Below are 15,993 nucleotides of genomic sequence, written 5' to 3'. Positions count from 1 at the left end.
GAAATAAGATGTTCTTACTCATTTATACATCCACTGTTTGTTTGTTTGTTTGTTTGTTTGTTTTTGTATTTTCCATCTCAGTAGGCAGAAATTCATGATATCCTAATGGCTTGCGGATAGGCAAGTGAGGGTCCACATTATAGTTGAGATTCACCCTCACTTAGTCCTGGTTTCTTTCCCTCCCTCCCTGCCCCCATCTGCTCCCTGCATGGCCATGGAAGTAGAACTCCCAGGTGGAGACAGGGGAGCATGGAGTCTCTGGAGCTCAAGCACCAGAAGTGACTTATTCGGTTAAAATTTTCAGTTGTCTTATAATAGCCAGTTGTCGTCCTCTCATTTTGACATCATCAGCAGGACATTCTCAGAAGAATGTGTTGCAAGCCAGCTGCAGTGGCATGGCACATGGCCATAGTCCCAGCTACTGAGGAGGCTGAGGTGGGAGGATGACTTGAGGCCAGGAGTTCAAGGCTGCAGTGCAGTATGATCATGCCTATGAATAGCCACTGCACTTTAGCCTGGGCAACATAGCAAGACCCTGTCTCTATTTTTTTTTTTTTTTTTTTTTTATCTGAAGAATGTGGTACAGTGGGAAGGAGACTAAGCTGGAAATCAGGCATCCTGGAGCAAAATTTTTATTCTTCCAGCCACTTGTGTGATCTCAAGCAAGCCACATACTTCTCTGAGTCTTATTTTCCTTATCTAAAATATGAAGAGATTAAAATGGTTGTTTTCTCAATAATCTTTCAGCTCTGATACTATGTGATTCTATGATTAAATAACCTAGATGTTGATAATACCTGCCCCGTTGACAACTCTCTTCTGAAAACTGGAACAAAGCCATTGGCTTCCTGGTCTACTGGCTTTATTTAAGATCATCTTCTCTCCGTTTATATGAGAATGTCTCCGTCCCAGACAGTTTATGGGGATTTAAGCTTTTATTTACTGTAGCTGGAGGCTCCTATAAGCCGAGGCTCTGACAATATTTCACATTTATTTATCTGAGCCAGAGCTTAGGATCAGGTGGCAGCTAAGTCACTTAAGGTTATTCAAATGCATTGAAAATGTTGCTTAATAATTCAGAACCAGTTTTCTCTGTTTAGACTATTAAGATTTTTTAAATCCTTCTAATTAGCCAATTCCAACAGCAGTTTAAATAGGGAAAAATCTGTCCCTTCCGAAAGGGCAACTGATGCAAACTTATTGTCAGTCCCTGTGTCTGTGCAGCAGGACTGACTGAGGCTCAGGCCAGAGAGCATCCAGAGCCAAGGGGCCTGCTGGGATCGCCTGCTAATGGTATCACTGACAGGGTTTGCCTGCTATAAGAGTGAGGCTAAAGGCAAGAGGTCTGGGGATGTAGCTCCTTTGGACTCCATTTCTTTTTTTTTGTTTGTTTTGTTTTTTTTTTGTTTGTTTGTTTTGTTTTTGTTTTTTTGTTTTTGTTTTTTGTTTTTGTTTTTTTTTTGTTGAGACAGCGTCTCACTTTGTTGCCAAGGCTAGAGTGAGTGCCGTGGCGTCAGCTTAGCTCACAGCAACCTCAGACTCCTCGGCTTAAGCGATCCTACTGCCTCAGCCTCCCGAGTAGCTGGGACTACAGGCATGCGCCACTATGCCCGGCTAATTTTTTCTATATAGATTTTTAGTTGTCCATATAATGTCTTTCTATTTTTTAGTAGAGACGGGGTCTCGCTCAGGCTGGTCTCGAACTCCTGACCTTGAGCAATCCACCCGCCTCGGCCTCCCAGAGTGCTAGGATTACAGGCGTGAGCCACCGCGCCCGGCCTGGACTCCATTTCTTTGGATTGATGGAGGCTTTAGGGAGGAGTGAGGAGGCTCCATTCAGTCATTCAGTAGGTCAGTCTTTTAGCAAACATTTATTGAACTCACAGTTTCCAGCAGTATGCTAGGCTCTGGGGCTAGGCAGCCAGGAAAACCTCACATTTCACCTCAGAACAACCTGACTAGAGAGACAGACTCATAAACAAATAATTGCAAAATAGCCTGAGAGGTACAACAGTCAGATAACTCAGTGTGAAACTGTAGCTGATCCTTTGAGCTAGATCCTCTAGGATTCTTTGCCTGGTCAAAGTGTAAGAGTGCTATTTTAGCAAAGAACAGGATTGGCATTGCCAGTACCCACAGTCCAGTTTAAACACTGACCTCGAGTCTGCCAACAGACCTTGGCAGCTGAAGCCTAAGGTGAATAAAGATATTAGTTCAGTAAACATGGGTTGACCACATGCGGGGCAATGGAATAGGCACATGAGGGAGAAATAACAATGAACATATATGGTAACTATGTTCCGTGAGCCTAGTGAATGGGAGACAATGCCAGTTATGATTAACTCTGTTACAGGAATAAGAGAAAGAGATTAATTTAGGATGTGTCAGTCAAGCCTGGTTTTGTGGAGAAAGTAGCATTTGAGCTGAGCCTTGAAGACATGTATATAAGTTGGAACAAGTGGAACTGGGGAGGGAGGAAGGACAGTCCAGGTAGAAGAGACAACATAGCAAAGCTTCAGGGAGAAAGAGTGTAAGACACATTTGGGGAACCGCAAACTACTGTAACTGGCCGGAGCATAGGGTCTGTGAGAGGATAAAGTTTAGAGATCAGAATAGTAAGTATGTTGGGGTCAAGCCACCACCACCCTTGGAAAAAGTTTAGGCCTTAGGCCAGGCATGGTGGTTCACATCTGTAATCCTAGCACTCTGGGAGGCCAAGGTTGGGAGGATTGCTTGAACTCAGGTGTTCAAGATTAGCCTGAGCAAGAGTGAGACCCTGTCTCTACTAAAAATAGAAAAATTAGCCAGGCGTGTTGTGTGCACCTGTAGTCCCAGCTACTTGGGAGGCTGACACAGGAGGATCCCTTGAGCCCAGGAGTTTGAAGTTGCAGTGAGCTGTGATGACGCCACTGCACTCTACCCAGGGTGACAGAGTCAGATTCTGTCTCCAAAAAAAACAAAAAATATTTAGGCCCAGATTTCACTTATTTGATGTATTTTTCAAGAGAAAATAAAGATTTTGCCACTTCTAAAATGTTGTTAATGTAGGTTTGCTCTATATTTTTCAATGTTCTATGGTGTACATTGTCTGATTTGATACTTTAATCAACAAGCATTTATTGAGAACATATAATGCACGAAGTCCTTTGCTTGAGTACTGGAGGTACAGAAACAGCAAACATACAGTTCCTGACTTTAAGTTGCTCAGTCTCATCCAGGAGACATTAATGTAAAGTACAGCAGAAGGTAAGTTGTGATGATGCTCATAGTAGGTCCACAAGGTGGTGTAACAAATGTCAACATCCTTGTTTAATAGACGTGAAAAGTCAGAGGAGGAAAAGTAACTTGTCCAAGATCACACAGGTAGTCAGAAGCAGCATACTAGGGTTAGGAGATAGGCTTGCAGTTTCCCAAAAGATGCTTGTTCCCTGACTCTACTCCTCTACTGTGAGCCCTGACCCTCGGTGGACATGGAGACTGAAAGGATAGGAAATGAGCATGAAGAAATGCCTGGCTGGGTAAAATGCATATCTTTAGCCACCTTCAATTACTGCTTCCTTACCATCCTTTCTTCTTAAATACTTTGGTTTCTCATCATGGTACTTTTCCTTAAGCTCAGGAGTTTGGGAATTTGGGGTTTAATTTAGGTTTGATATTGTACAGACAGCTGCTGGACCAGCCTTCAAAGAAAACACCTGCTCTGTTCCTGATTCTTGCCTTCCAGTTTCATAAGCCTTTGGGCAGATGAAATGTAATATCAAAATAGCTAAGAGAGAGCCTTGGTAACATTTAAGATATTGAACGTGCTGCATCTGGTAACTAGAAAATTTAATGATCTCCTGCTGTTTTGGTAATTGGATAAGTAAATACATCAGAATAAATCACACCGGCAAGTCTTTTGTATGTCGTTAGGGACTCAACTCTTTTAACTCCTGTTCAAAGCTCCAGCTCTTGAGCAGTGTTTGCATGTAGAGCTATGCACACAGCAACTCTCGTGGTCCTGCTTGGGTATTAAAATGCATGCAAAATGCTCAGTTTCTCCCCAGCCACTCTGCCTGAAGAGCACATCTAGCACAGCACTCCAGATCTTGTGAAGCCAGGGAGAAAAGGTTTTTTCAGAAGTTTAAATAATACCTATTAAGACATTTGAGTTCTTCATGATCTTTTTCCAAACTGTCTTTCCAGCCATATCTTCCATTATATGCCTGCTATGAGCCTTCTCAGAAATACTACCCATTTAAAAATTGGGAAAATGAGGCCAAAGCAAAAGGAGACTATCTTGTTTCAGTAAAGAATCATGTAAGAACTTTAAATAGGAGAGAGACAGGATCAGACATTTTGTTCAGCTCTCTCGCGAGTGGAAGCATGAAGGAAAGAGACCCAGAGGGAAATGGTTTATTGAGAGACCACTGGGTATTGGGTGATGCTGTCACCAGCTTACAGATGAGAAATTTGGGTCTTACCTCATGACAAGAGGTTAAATGACTTGCTCAAGAGCATACATGCAGTGCCAGGATTTAAAACCCACCAGTGCTTTTTCTTACTGCCTCCCTAATTAGCACTTAACCCATGCCTAGTGGTGAAATTCTGGAGGCAAACCATAATAGGATTCTCAGAAGGCTTTTAAGCCGAGTTAACAGTCCTAAACCTAACCAGTAAACAGGTATCTCTCCTTTCATTTGTCTCTTAATGCCCTGTTCCAAACACAGTGGTTAGTGTTGTGGACCAATCTTTTATCAGAGGCATCCTAGGAATCTTTTATACAAGCACTTGGCTGCCTTCCGTGGTATTGACCTCTGAACCTGAGGCATGTCCCCTAAATCAGGGCTTCCCAGCCTTTTTCAAATCACCACACACACTGAAAATGATGTTTGAATGCCTTACAGGGGAACAATACTACGTTGCTTGGGGTCAGAGGCAACCCAGCCCTGAGGATCCCGGCTGTGCCGAGGGATGAGGAGAACCCATATCTTGGCACACCTGTAACCTGGGCACATTACTGGGCCTGATCTGCACCTAGGTTTCTCTTGCCACACTACAAAATCCTCACTCATGCATTTGCTTATACCCTGTTTATGTTTTCAGGGACCGTGACCTTACAAACTGCTCTTTTATTTACTTGAAATTGTGTCTTCTAGATCTCAAGGGGGACTAATCTGGGTAACTGACTTCCCAGGATGGGGAGAAATTCCTGTTCTCATTTTTATGTTCTTTATTCTTTTATTCTTTTTAAGCTCATTCTGTAGACTTGAATCTTTTCCTGTTTTTAGACTAAAGAGGCTTTCCCCTCCCCACCCCATCCTTGTTGGAATCCTCTCCATTCCCTCTAGGCCTTTCCTACTAACATTGTCATTTAATAGTCTAGTGACCAAAGCCATTATCAGTGATACCAATGCAAGAAGTTTGCATATCTCTTGTTGGCGTCCAGAGTGTCCCTGACGATGTGCCACGTTTCAAGCCATTTTAACATTAGTGATGCTATAGAGTTGGTATTTTCATTAAATAGCCCATTTAAAGGCACAAGCTGAGAATAAAGAATACAGATTTGCCATGAATGCTAAGTAACCTTGGATAAGTTCTTACCACTCACTTGGCTTTTCTGTCCCCATATGTTACAGAGATGGCCTCTTAAGACCTATCCAGCTCTAACAATTACTAGCTCTGTGATAATTGAAAAGTTAGATGAGTAAAATTTGCCCAAATGCCTTAGGTGATAATATACTTTGTTGTTCTGTTATGGGGAATATGTGCTTCAGTTACATGAAGGGTACAGTCCTTCCAACCAAGGGACTTAGAATAAATAGTCCAAGGCATGACTGCAATACTAAAATAATCTAGTGTAGTGATTAAGAACACAGACTCTGAAGCTAGACCTAGTTTTAAATCCTTGCTCTGCCACTTCCTGCCTGTGCAGTGTTAGGTGGGTTATATAATCTGTCTGAGCCTCTATTCTTCATAGGATTGTTGTAGTGCTTATAAAGCACTGGGCACAGTAAGCACCTAGTAAGCTTCCAATAAATGTTAACTGTTGTTACCATTATTATAATGTGATGAAACAAAAAACAGACAGGGTAGCCTACAAGACACAATTTCTATTTCTCTCTTACCTTACTCTTCTCTTCCTTTGTTCTTCTTTTAGTTTTTCTTTTATTCTTCCTTTTCCCACCTAAAAAAAAGTCACCAAGGAAAGAAAATATTCTAGGCATCCTATGTTTTGCAGCCACAGAAGCCCATCCAGCCTTACTCTCTGGCACCCCAATTGTTCTGTCACAGTTCAGTAATGAAGAAAGGAGCATTTGTCACTGTTTCTTAGACACCCTCATCCTAATGTCTCTTCTTTCCTGTGGTCCAATGAGACAGATTGGCCCAGAAACTGCACAGGAAGCTGAGATGGAGATAAACCATAGATGGGTCCCATTGTGGGACCCTTCCAGATTGGAAATCCCTTTTGGGCTTGTGTTACCACCTGCAGCAAAAGTAGAGAAGTCACTAACAGCTGCAACTGGCATTGTTGTGGTGGGTGCTTATAGTTATTATTAATTACTTTTAATAATAGTAATAGCAACCCTTATGTTTGCAAAGGACTTTACAGTTATAAAGCTTTTTTACACTTTGATCAGCACATGACCGGCATATCACCTCTGAAGTTCTCCCTCTGATACTTTGTGGGTGTAACTCCCTCATTAGGGATTCCCAGTTTATGAAAAGGTGTTTAAAGAAAATGGACAATTAGCTGTTAGGACTAAGTTGACGGTAACAAAAGACAGCTTGGGTTCCTGTGGGGAACAACAAGCCCATACCACAATAGGGACATGAACCGTGACACAGCTGCAGAGTGCACCTTTCTTTATACCCAAGGGAAAGCCAGTTAGTCATATAAACTGTCCCCTGTTTAGAAGAAGGATCAGAAGTTGAGAGGCAACAAAGGACAATGCATTGGATACAGACTGGAAGCTCACAAATCTGGGTACAAATTCTGGCCTATTTTTCCTGCCTGTGTAATCTTGGGCAAGTCCCTTAAGCATTTTTTTACTTCAGAGAATTCATCTGTAAAATGGAAATATTAAATAATAAGAGTACTTATTTCATGGAATTATTGTGACTATTTAATTAGATAATTGCCCGGCACTTAAAAAAAACCAAATAAAACATAACTTTTTTATAGTGATGATATTAATAATCAGTTATTAAGCTTCTGATATTTAATATGCATGTTTTTCTAATAGAGTAGTTAATAGGTTACTCATAGCATACCAAAAAGATCAGTTGTTCTCCCAAATTCAAAGTAAATGCTAACTTTGATCAACACCAAAAGCAGAGACATTGAGCCTCACTATAATCTGGGAACTTACATACATGCAGCCTGTATGCTGCCTCACAGAGTACAAGGAGCTCGGGATTTGAAGGGTGAAAACCTGGGTTCAAATGTGAGCTCCACCAATTTCTAGTTTTGTGACCATGCATAAGAAACGTGCCTGTTTGAGCTTTAGTGTTCTCATCTGTAAAAATGAAGATGAATGGGTCCAATCTTTTAGGATAGCTTTGAGGTTTACATAATATATGTAAAAGTGCTTTGAGAGCTCTAAAATAATAGTCATTATTATTATGTATAGATTCTTCAGAAGCACATTCATTTTGTACTCAAATCACTTGGGTTTAAAGAAGCATCTCTTTAAGAATAAGCTTTGTTGTAGTTTTATGTACAGATGGAAAATGTATCTTAAAATTGATTTATGCCCTGTCTGGTTGACTTTCTCATCTTTTAATCAAGACCAAACAGGCTTTGAGAGAAAAGAACTATGACCCTTATATCATGTTACATCAAATCCTAATTGTTGAGTACTTCCTTAGTGCTGTGGAGGTATTTGGGATTTTAGGGGTCATTGAATAATACACTTTCATTTAACTATTTCAAGACTAATTGAAATATAGACACAGAACTCAGGCGGGGATAAAAACATCACCCTTGCCACCCAAAAAGTTGATCAGAGATCGTGGTTTCAGATCTATAGCCAAGGAACTTGCTGATATATTCTTTGCCCATAAATTATACAGACTTGTCCACCCAGTCCATGGTACAGCTGGACCCTGCAGGCCCTGGCACCTTATAACACTAGAGCAGGTTGATTCCAGACAAAGGAAAGGAAGGGGCTGAGCCCAGACTCTTCTCTCAAACTCACCAAGCAGTTAAGTCTCTGCCCCTGTGTGAAAGATAGGGAAAGTATCCAGGAGTCACCCCATATGGAAGTAAGAGTGTGAAATAAATGTTCCCCCCAAAAAGGGTTATACGCTTCATCTTATTGAATCCTCACAACAACTCTGAGAGGCAAAAAATGTCTCAAATTTATAAATAAAGTAACAATGAACTGGAAAAAGTAACTTGCCCAAGGTCATCAGGTAGCTGGAAGGTTACAGAGGTGGGAATCTATCCCAGATATCCCTCCCTACATCACACTTGGACCATTCCAACCATTGGGGAGCTCAAGCCATACAGATGACATCTAAGACATAAAGAAGGCATTGAATCATAATAGCATGCATTGTGATGGCTATTTCAATCCCTACAACAACCCTTTCACCCAGTGGAGAAGGAAACTGGAGTGCTCTAAGCATCCTGTTAACTTGGCTAAGAGCTGGGATTTGAATTCAAGTGTTTGTATTTCCAAAGCTCAACTGCAGTCCAATTGACTCCATTTAATCACTAGTCCCCACATTTTTTTAAATGCAAAAATTAAAGCCTAGAGAAGAAAAGCAACCTGTCCAAAGTCATACATACTGCTAGAGCCAGGACTAGAACTCATACATTCTGGTCCTTTTGATACTGACAACATTAGATAGTGTACAGCCATGACAGTCAGCACAGGAATTCAGAGGAGGGAGACCTTTCAGATGTAGGTAGGCTATAACTGAAAGGGTGGATTTCCTTAAGCTTGGGGAAGTTTATTGTGCTTTGGGTTTGATGTAGAGGATGGGACCTGATTTCTTTCACATTGATGGGAAGGGAAGTGAGGTATGGATGAGGTTCTGTTGTTTGCTCTCTATGTGGACTGAAATAGACTTACAAAATTTCTGCCAGTGTGGCAAAGGATTGCTCCTGGGGGTCAGGCTGTGCAGGGCTCTCTCTGCTCACAGTGCTGCCAGCACGTGGTCTAGAAAATGGTAGTTGTTGATCACCAGAGGCAGGTAAGCAAATACTAGAGCAAATTTGACAACAGAGAGCTTTTCTGCCTTGAAGAAGCTGGAACTTTCTGAAATGCAAATTTTACTCTAAAAGCGGGAATACATTTGAAGAAACCTTTGTTGGTTTATTGCTTCCCAGTTCCACACATTGAGCTTGAAAACTGTAACTCATGGAGTAAGAGAGAACCATATTAGTCCACTTACAAGTGGGGAGTTACAATGGGAATTATGAGGAAACAAGTCACAGGCTCTGGTTCTGCCTCTACCACTTTGTGTGTGATCACAGGCAAACCTAATCTCTGGGTCTTCTTTCCTAAGCTACAGAGTAGGGATGCTTTTCGAATACTATTACAGTGCATTTCCCCCATAAGCTGTTCAAATACATTGGGAACATTAAGGTGAAAAAAGAGGAAAAAATAAAAAAATCCAACCTAGCATTTTTTCAAAATGTAAAATATTAGATCCAGACTTTATTCAATTCCAAAATCAAAGCATTACCTCAGCAAAATTAAATAAAATTTAGAAGGGCTGATAATACCATCTCCCCTACATGACTATAAGTTAATGTTTATATAAATGTCTTGCAAACTATAAAGAACTATGCAAATATTGCTCCTGCTATTATTTTTAGTATTAGCTCCTGCCCTCAAGTAGCTCCCAGCCTAGCAGTACAGGTTGAGTATCTCTTATTGAAATGCTTAGACCAAAAGTGTTTTGGATTTCAGATTTTTTTCAGAGTTTGGAATATTTACTTATAGGTGAGCATTTCCTTTGAGCATCACATTGGTGCTCAAAAAGTTTCAGATATTAGAGCATTTCAGATTTCAGATTAAGGATACTCAACCTGTAGCATTATATTTATGCTTGAGTATTTTTAAAAAGTGAGAGGCAGAATGATGTGACTAGAAAGAACCTCAAAACAGAAGTCAGGAACTCTGGGGCAGAGTACTGTGTCTGCCCCTAATCAGCCATGTGACCTGGGCCAAGTCACTTGATGTCTGGTGAGCTTCAGGTCACCCTTGTGAAATGAAGGGGTTGGACTACTTGGCATTCAAGGAATTTTCCCAGACTAACATTCTAGGATTCATAATGTGGCCTAGGATGAGAATCTGTCACATTGATTCATATATTTCTCAACAGCAATGTTGTATTTTTTAGAAAAGGAACTGAAGCCCAGGGAAGTAATAGACATAAAATGTATATGAAATTTCAAATCACTAAGAAAATTGATTGAAAATTTGAAAATTAAAAAGAATAGCTCTATTTGGCAAAGAATGTGTCCCATTTTTGCTAACATAAACATGTTTCACAAAGCCAATTTGCTAAATTATTAACTTAATTAGAAAATATATCCATTCAGGTTTCCTAAGTACAATGAAGAAAATGTCAGGATGGTTGACTTTCCCTTTCTAACTACAGACAAAGTCAAATCTTGCCTCTTATTTGAGAACACCCCTCCTCCCTAAGGAGTCCCAAAGGGTGGGTTTCTCTGTTGATTTAGAGAGTCAATAATTCAGTAAAGTCCCAAGTAAATGGCACAACACAAGCTCAGATTGGGTTTTTGTATTCGTATTTTATAAACATTTCAGGATTTTTTTCCTGACCCTTGGACCTTTTGCCATTCCTAAAGTGCAAAAGATCTTATATCCTGGAAGCTTCGTTAGGAACAACCTCAGAGTCATCTCATCCAACTTCTTTCTCTTTATGTATGTATGCTACTCTTAGTAACACCTCTGGCAAAGTAATCTAGTAGTTAAACATGTGGGCTCCAAATCAAGACTGCCTTTTGATTCACATCCTGGCTCTGCCCTTAATAGCTCTGTGACCTTGGACATGTTACTTAATCTGCTCCATGGCTCAGTTCTCTCATCTGTAAAATGGAGATAATAATTGTCAGATAACCTATCTCAGAGGGTTATTATGAAAATTAAATTATTTCATAAATGTAAAGTGCTTGGAATATGCCTGGTAAAAAGTAAATGCTCAATAAATGTTAGCTATCATCCTCTGCAAATAAGCCCCTAATTGAATGCTTCTAGGGAGTTTACTCACAGCAGGGAGTTTACTCACTTCTCTCCCTTCTCCTCCATTTCCCCAAGGTAGCCTGTTGACATGTTGGCCAGAAGCTTTCTGGTTTTCGTGAGCTTTGGAGTCAGACAGAGCTCAGTGTGAAACCTTATTCTACCTGCAACCTTAGGCAAGATAACCTATATGGTATCTTCATCTGTAAAATGGCAATAATATCTATTTCACTGAGCCATTGTGAGGACTAGTTAAGGTACTATATATAAAGTATATAAAGTACCTAGCATGGTGCCAGATACATAGTATGTACTCACTAAATGGTAGTTTCTGCTATGATGGTGATGACTGTGAAGAACAAGCAGAAAATAAAGAACAGGAGGAGCAGAAAGAAAGAGACGCAGGAGTGGCAATACCAGCTGCTGCTCTGTCTGTTAAAAAGTTCTTTCTGACTAGCTAGGCTCTGCTTCCTAGAGATTTCACCTCACCAATCCCAGCTCTACCCACTGGAGCTACATAGAACACATCTACTCTATCTTCTACTTGTCAGCCCTTCAGATATTCACAGAGGCTGACACAGCCTCCTCCCTGCCCTATGGCAGCAGCAGGACCACTCCTCAGCACCTTCTCTCCAGTGAGATGTCTCCCATTCTGCAGTTGTTTCTCAGAGAACATAGGTTTTAGGCTCCTCCCTAGTGGGATGGTCTCCTGGCATGCTCCATGTCTATCTTGAATGGGGCCCAGAGCACCGTCGTATGGTTTCACATATGGCCACTATCTTGCTGGGGAAAATCATGGTATCCTACACCATCCTAGGTTCCCCTTAATCTTTGTCCAAGCCAGGAAAATGAGAATGGAAACAGAAATTGTCTGTGTTCACTTTGAAATTCTTATCTAAAATGACCTTCAAACAAAAAAATAAATTGCTTGATCTGGGGCCCCAGAGAGAGCACTCCAGCAGAGCCATGTTTGCTTTGAAGCAGTCCATTGGTGGCACAGCACCACTGAAGCTATAGAAAGGGGTCTCCAGAGATCCAGACATTACCCAATCAGGGAAAGGGTAGCATTCCTGCTGGACCGTAGGATAGAAACAAGAAAGGCAGCCTTCAGATCAGGTTGCAGATCGGGGTTCCAACAGGCTTCGGGGAAAGAGCTCCAGGTTTGAAGTTAGAGATCAGGGCCCCTACCCAAGGCAAGCCCCAGCCAGTAATGGCTACTACCTACTGGCTTGGGCCCTGTACCAGAGGCTTCACCAACATTATTCCATTTAACCATCATCACAACAACCTATAAAGGAGAAACTATGCTTCCCATTTTACAGGTGGGAAAACTGAGGCTTTCCAGTTATATAGCTTCTTTTAAGGTCATATTGGTAAGAAGTGACAGCTAGGATTTGACTCTAAGCTTCCTTCACTCTTCTTAATCATTATGCTATATAGACAAATCTTCACTAACCATATGGCAGCCACTTTGAGCCTCAGTTTTCTCTTCTCTACAACTTTGCATGGTTGTTGTACAGATAAATGAAATAATATATTTAATATAAGGGCCTGGCATATAATAGGAGTTCAAGAAATTTTAGTTTCCTCCTTCCCAAATTCTAGCTCTCCCACTTAGGGTGATTGGAGAAACTTGCTTAACTTGTCTGGGACACAATTTTCTCATGTGAAAACAGTACAGTTTATGAATCTCTAACCTAGCATGTTGTCAACTCCAGCAGGGTGCAACGCAGGCCTCCCAGCCTCTTTTGCTTCCTACTACATCTTCCTGCCTGTACTCACAGCCCTGGCACTATTATGGTTTTGGTTTCTCCCAGCAAACATCATATTTACAAACCACAAATAACAAAGTAGAAGATGCCGGAAGAGCTCTGGCATGTTAATTAAGAACAATAGCAGAAGCAGCTGGGCAGAAAATGCCAGAGAGTCAGAAGCAGAGGCAGCATAGCTCTGTTTGTTGACAGAAGCCAGCGCAGTTATTGTACGTTAATTGGGGAAATGGGTAAACATTTGCCAGCAGCTTGCCCCCCAGTGCATTGGAAGATAGACAGCAGACTGGGCCTTCCCCCACCCCTGTTTGCCCATCTGCCCATAGCCCAAGAAATACTAGCAGAACAGAGTTGTCCCGGGTTCCTTATAAGCAGGGAGGATTCTAGGGGCGGATATGTCTCCTTAATGATCCTCCTGGGCATACCAGGTTTCCATCTAGATACAGTCGAAGATAGTGTCCCCCTCCTGGCCCCCTTTAGCTTGCCAGCCTGCCGGTGACTCCCGGCCTTGGCCCCAGGGACTCCCCTTCCCCCTAGCTAGAAGACAGAAGAATCATCTCATTAGGAGTGGCTTGAGTTGAGCAGAAGACAAGACTGCCTGCCTCAGGTGCTGCAGTCTTTGCCCAGAGGCCCAGAGCTCCTGTATCTAGCACCACAGCAGCCTCGGGCCTGACTGGAGGTTGCTGCCTTCCCATCAGACACACTCGGAGCTGCCCATTCATCTCTGTGTCCACCCATCCTTACAGTTGCTTTCATACACAGTAGCCATTATTGAACACCTGCTCTGTGCCAGACACTGATAATTATATATTTTTTTCTCATTTAATCCTCACATCCATCCTGCAAGGTTGATATTAACTCCAAAGCCACAAAGCTAGTAGCCAACACAAAGCTGTGATTTAAACTAGAGTTTTCCTAGTTCCAATATTTCTCAACTTTTTAAAAATTCATGACCCCCCCCTTTTTTTGAGATAGGGTCTTGCTATGTTGCCCAGGCTGGTCTCAGATTCCTGGCCTCAAGCAATCCCCCCACTTTGGCCTCCCAAAGTGCTGAGACTACAGGTATGAGCCAACACACCCAGCCCCCTTTTTCATAAACCTTCATGTCCCATCCCTGCCCCTGGCCTAAGAGGGCATAAACCTAATTTAGGATGCCCTCATGATTAGCATATCCCATTGAGCCAAGATTTTGTTTAGCTGTAGTTTTAATAGTTTATATTATAAAATGATTTTTTAAAGTTCTAAAATATAAAATTATATTATGACATTGACTCATTTTTTTCAAACTAAATATACTCCCAACAAAGAGACTGTCATATACCTGCCCTCACCAGGGGAGATATTCATCGGTGGGCTTGGTGGAACAGCCATTCTACAGTTTATGACATGTAGTTTTAACAGGAAGATCAGCCCCAAAGGCTTAGCTCTTGTCCCACTGAGCAGAAAAGGTCCTCCCCACTATACGGAGTTAATGAAGCAGAGACCTCCAGGAATGCCAGCACCTTTCCTAAGGGCCCCCAGTTCTGCTGGCCAGGCTGAGCTGTGCAGGGGGCAGGGGGCCTCCACCTGCCCAGGATGAGGTTAAATCGCCAGAACCTATGCCCTGAGGTCAAATGCTAGTCCACCACCAAACCAAAATATGAGACTGCACTGTGCTGAGCTCTGGTTTCCTCACTTACAAAATGGAGGTGTTACAGCAACACCTCACAGGGTTATTTGAAGATCAGATAAGATAATGTGAGAATGCTGATGCCACTGCATAGTAGGCTCAAAGTCAGCGTGCACAGATAGAATGAATGCCATGTGGAGAAAATAGTGCTTGTTCCAGTCTTTTGAATATGTGTTTTCTTTCTCTTTAGATCACTCAGCTGGACCCAAATAAATCATTATTGGAGGTAAAGTTGTTCCCTCAAGAAACCCTTTTCCTTGAAGCAAAAGAGTAAACACGGCCCAGCGGTGGAAGCAGCCATTCCTTGACAAGCCAGCGGCCTGCATCAAGAGAAGGGCTCCTCACCAACCCACCCACACGCTCGTCTCACTCAATTCAGTGTCACACTTCTGCCTCTTGCAAGATTGCTGGAAAAAAAAATAATAATAAACATACTACTTAAAATTTCCCATCCATGAGTATATGTTCCTAACCCTCATTGCAGAGAATTACAACTTTGCCGCCCTCCCCTACCCCTTGTGCTGCGCCCTCATTCAATGACTAATGCGCTGTTCAAGTGCGAGTGATCACTCGGTGTAACAGATTTCTTACCTCTCCACTGCCCACCTGCCCCACAGTGTCTAGGACAGTTCTCTCTATTCTGTGACACCAGGATGCCGTGTATTTGATATGTCTCATTGAGCCAGGGCTCATACACCTCTCTGCCTTTTTATTTTCATGACTGGATTTCTACTTCGTCACCTCATTTTAAGAGGCAGGGGGGGAAAGTCAAATGGGATGTTCTCGGCATGGAGATTAAACATTATTCTAAGAAAAAAAGCCTATCATTTTTGTTAGTACTTCCTTACTTTCCTAGATGTAAGGTGGTGTTGTTTGAGGGCTGCATTTGACATACGTGCAAGGTGCTCATTTACTGCTGCTGCCCTGGGTCTCCAGGTTCTGTCTAGGAGGCATTTTCTGTTCCAGTGCAGCCTGGGGAACTGTTCAGGCACACAGTGTGAATGTCGAGATAAGGTGCAGAGAGGACCAGTATCAAGACTTTGGTAACAGCAGGAAGCTGCCGTTAGGTTTGCACTTGGGCAGTTGGAACCTCACAGATACCAGCTCCCAAGATGCCACTCCATTAGTGTGCGCTGAACACAACTCTGCTGCTTTTCTCCCCTCTACTCCGTCACGCTTTTGGACTTTATCACTTGGTGTTTTAAGTACCTTGTCTATCAACAAAATCTGATCAGCCACCCCACGGACTCTCATGTAATAAGGAACTTGCTCTATTATTTCACTTTTTTAATGTTTTAGTAGTAGATATCAAACTCCCACCTCAACTGAAAGGGATCTCATTCTAGGGCTGAAA

General features: G+C 42.0%; 1 protein-coding gene across 2 annotated transcripts in view; it reads left to right on the top strand.

The window, feature by feature from the left end:
* FAF1 (Fas associated factor 1) overlaps positions 1-15,084 on the top strand; it is a 440,606-nt gene extending 425,522 nt beyond the window's left edge. For both annotated transcript variants that reach the window (XM_069477930.1, XM_069477931.1), the window contains one exon: positions 14,830-15,084. In XM_069477930.1, the coding sequence (XP_069334031.1) occupies positions 14,830-14,913 (84 nt within the window). In that variant the 3' untranslated portion in view covers positions 14,914-15,084. The remainder of the gene's footprint in view (positions 1-14,829) is intronic.
* Positions 15,085-15,993: the final 909 nt, after the last annotated feature.

The sequence above is a fragment of the Eulemur rufifrons genome, chromosome 8, assembly GCF_041146395.1.
Source record: "Eulemur rufifrons isolate Redbay chromosome 8, OSU_ERuf_1, whole genome shotgun sequence".
NCBI lineage: Eukaryota > Metazoa > Chordata > Mammalia > Primates > Lemuridae > Eulemur > Eulemur rufifrons.
This window is presented reverse-complemented; position numbering and strand designations above follow the sequence as displayed.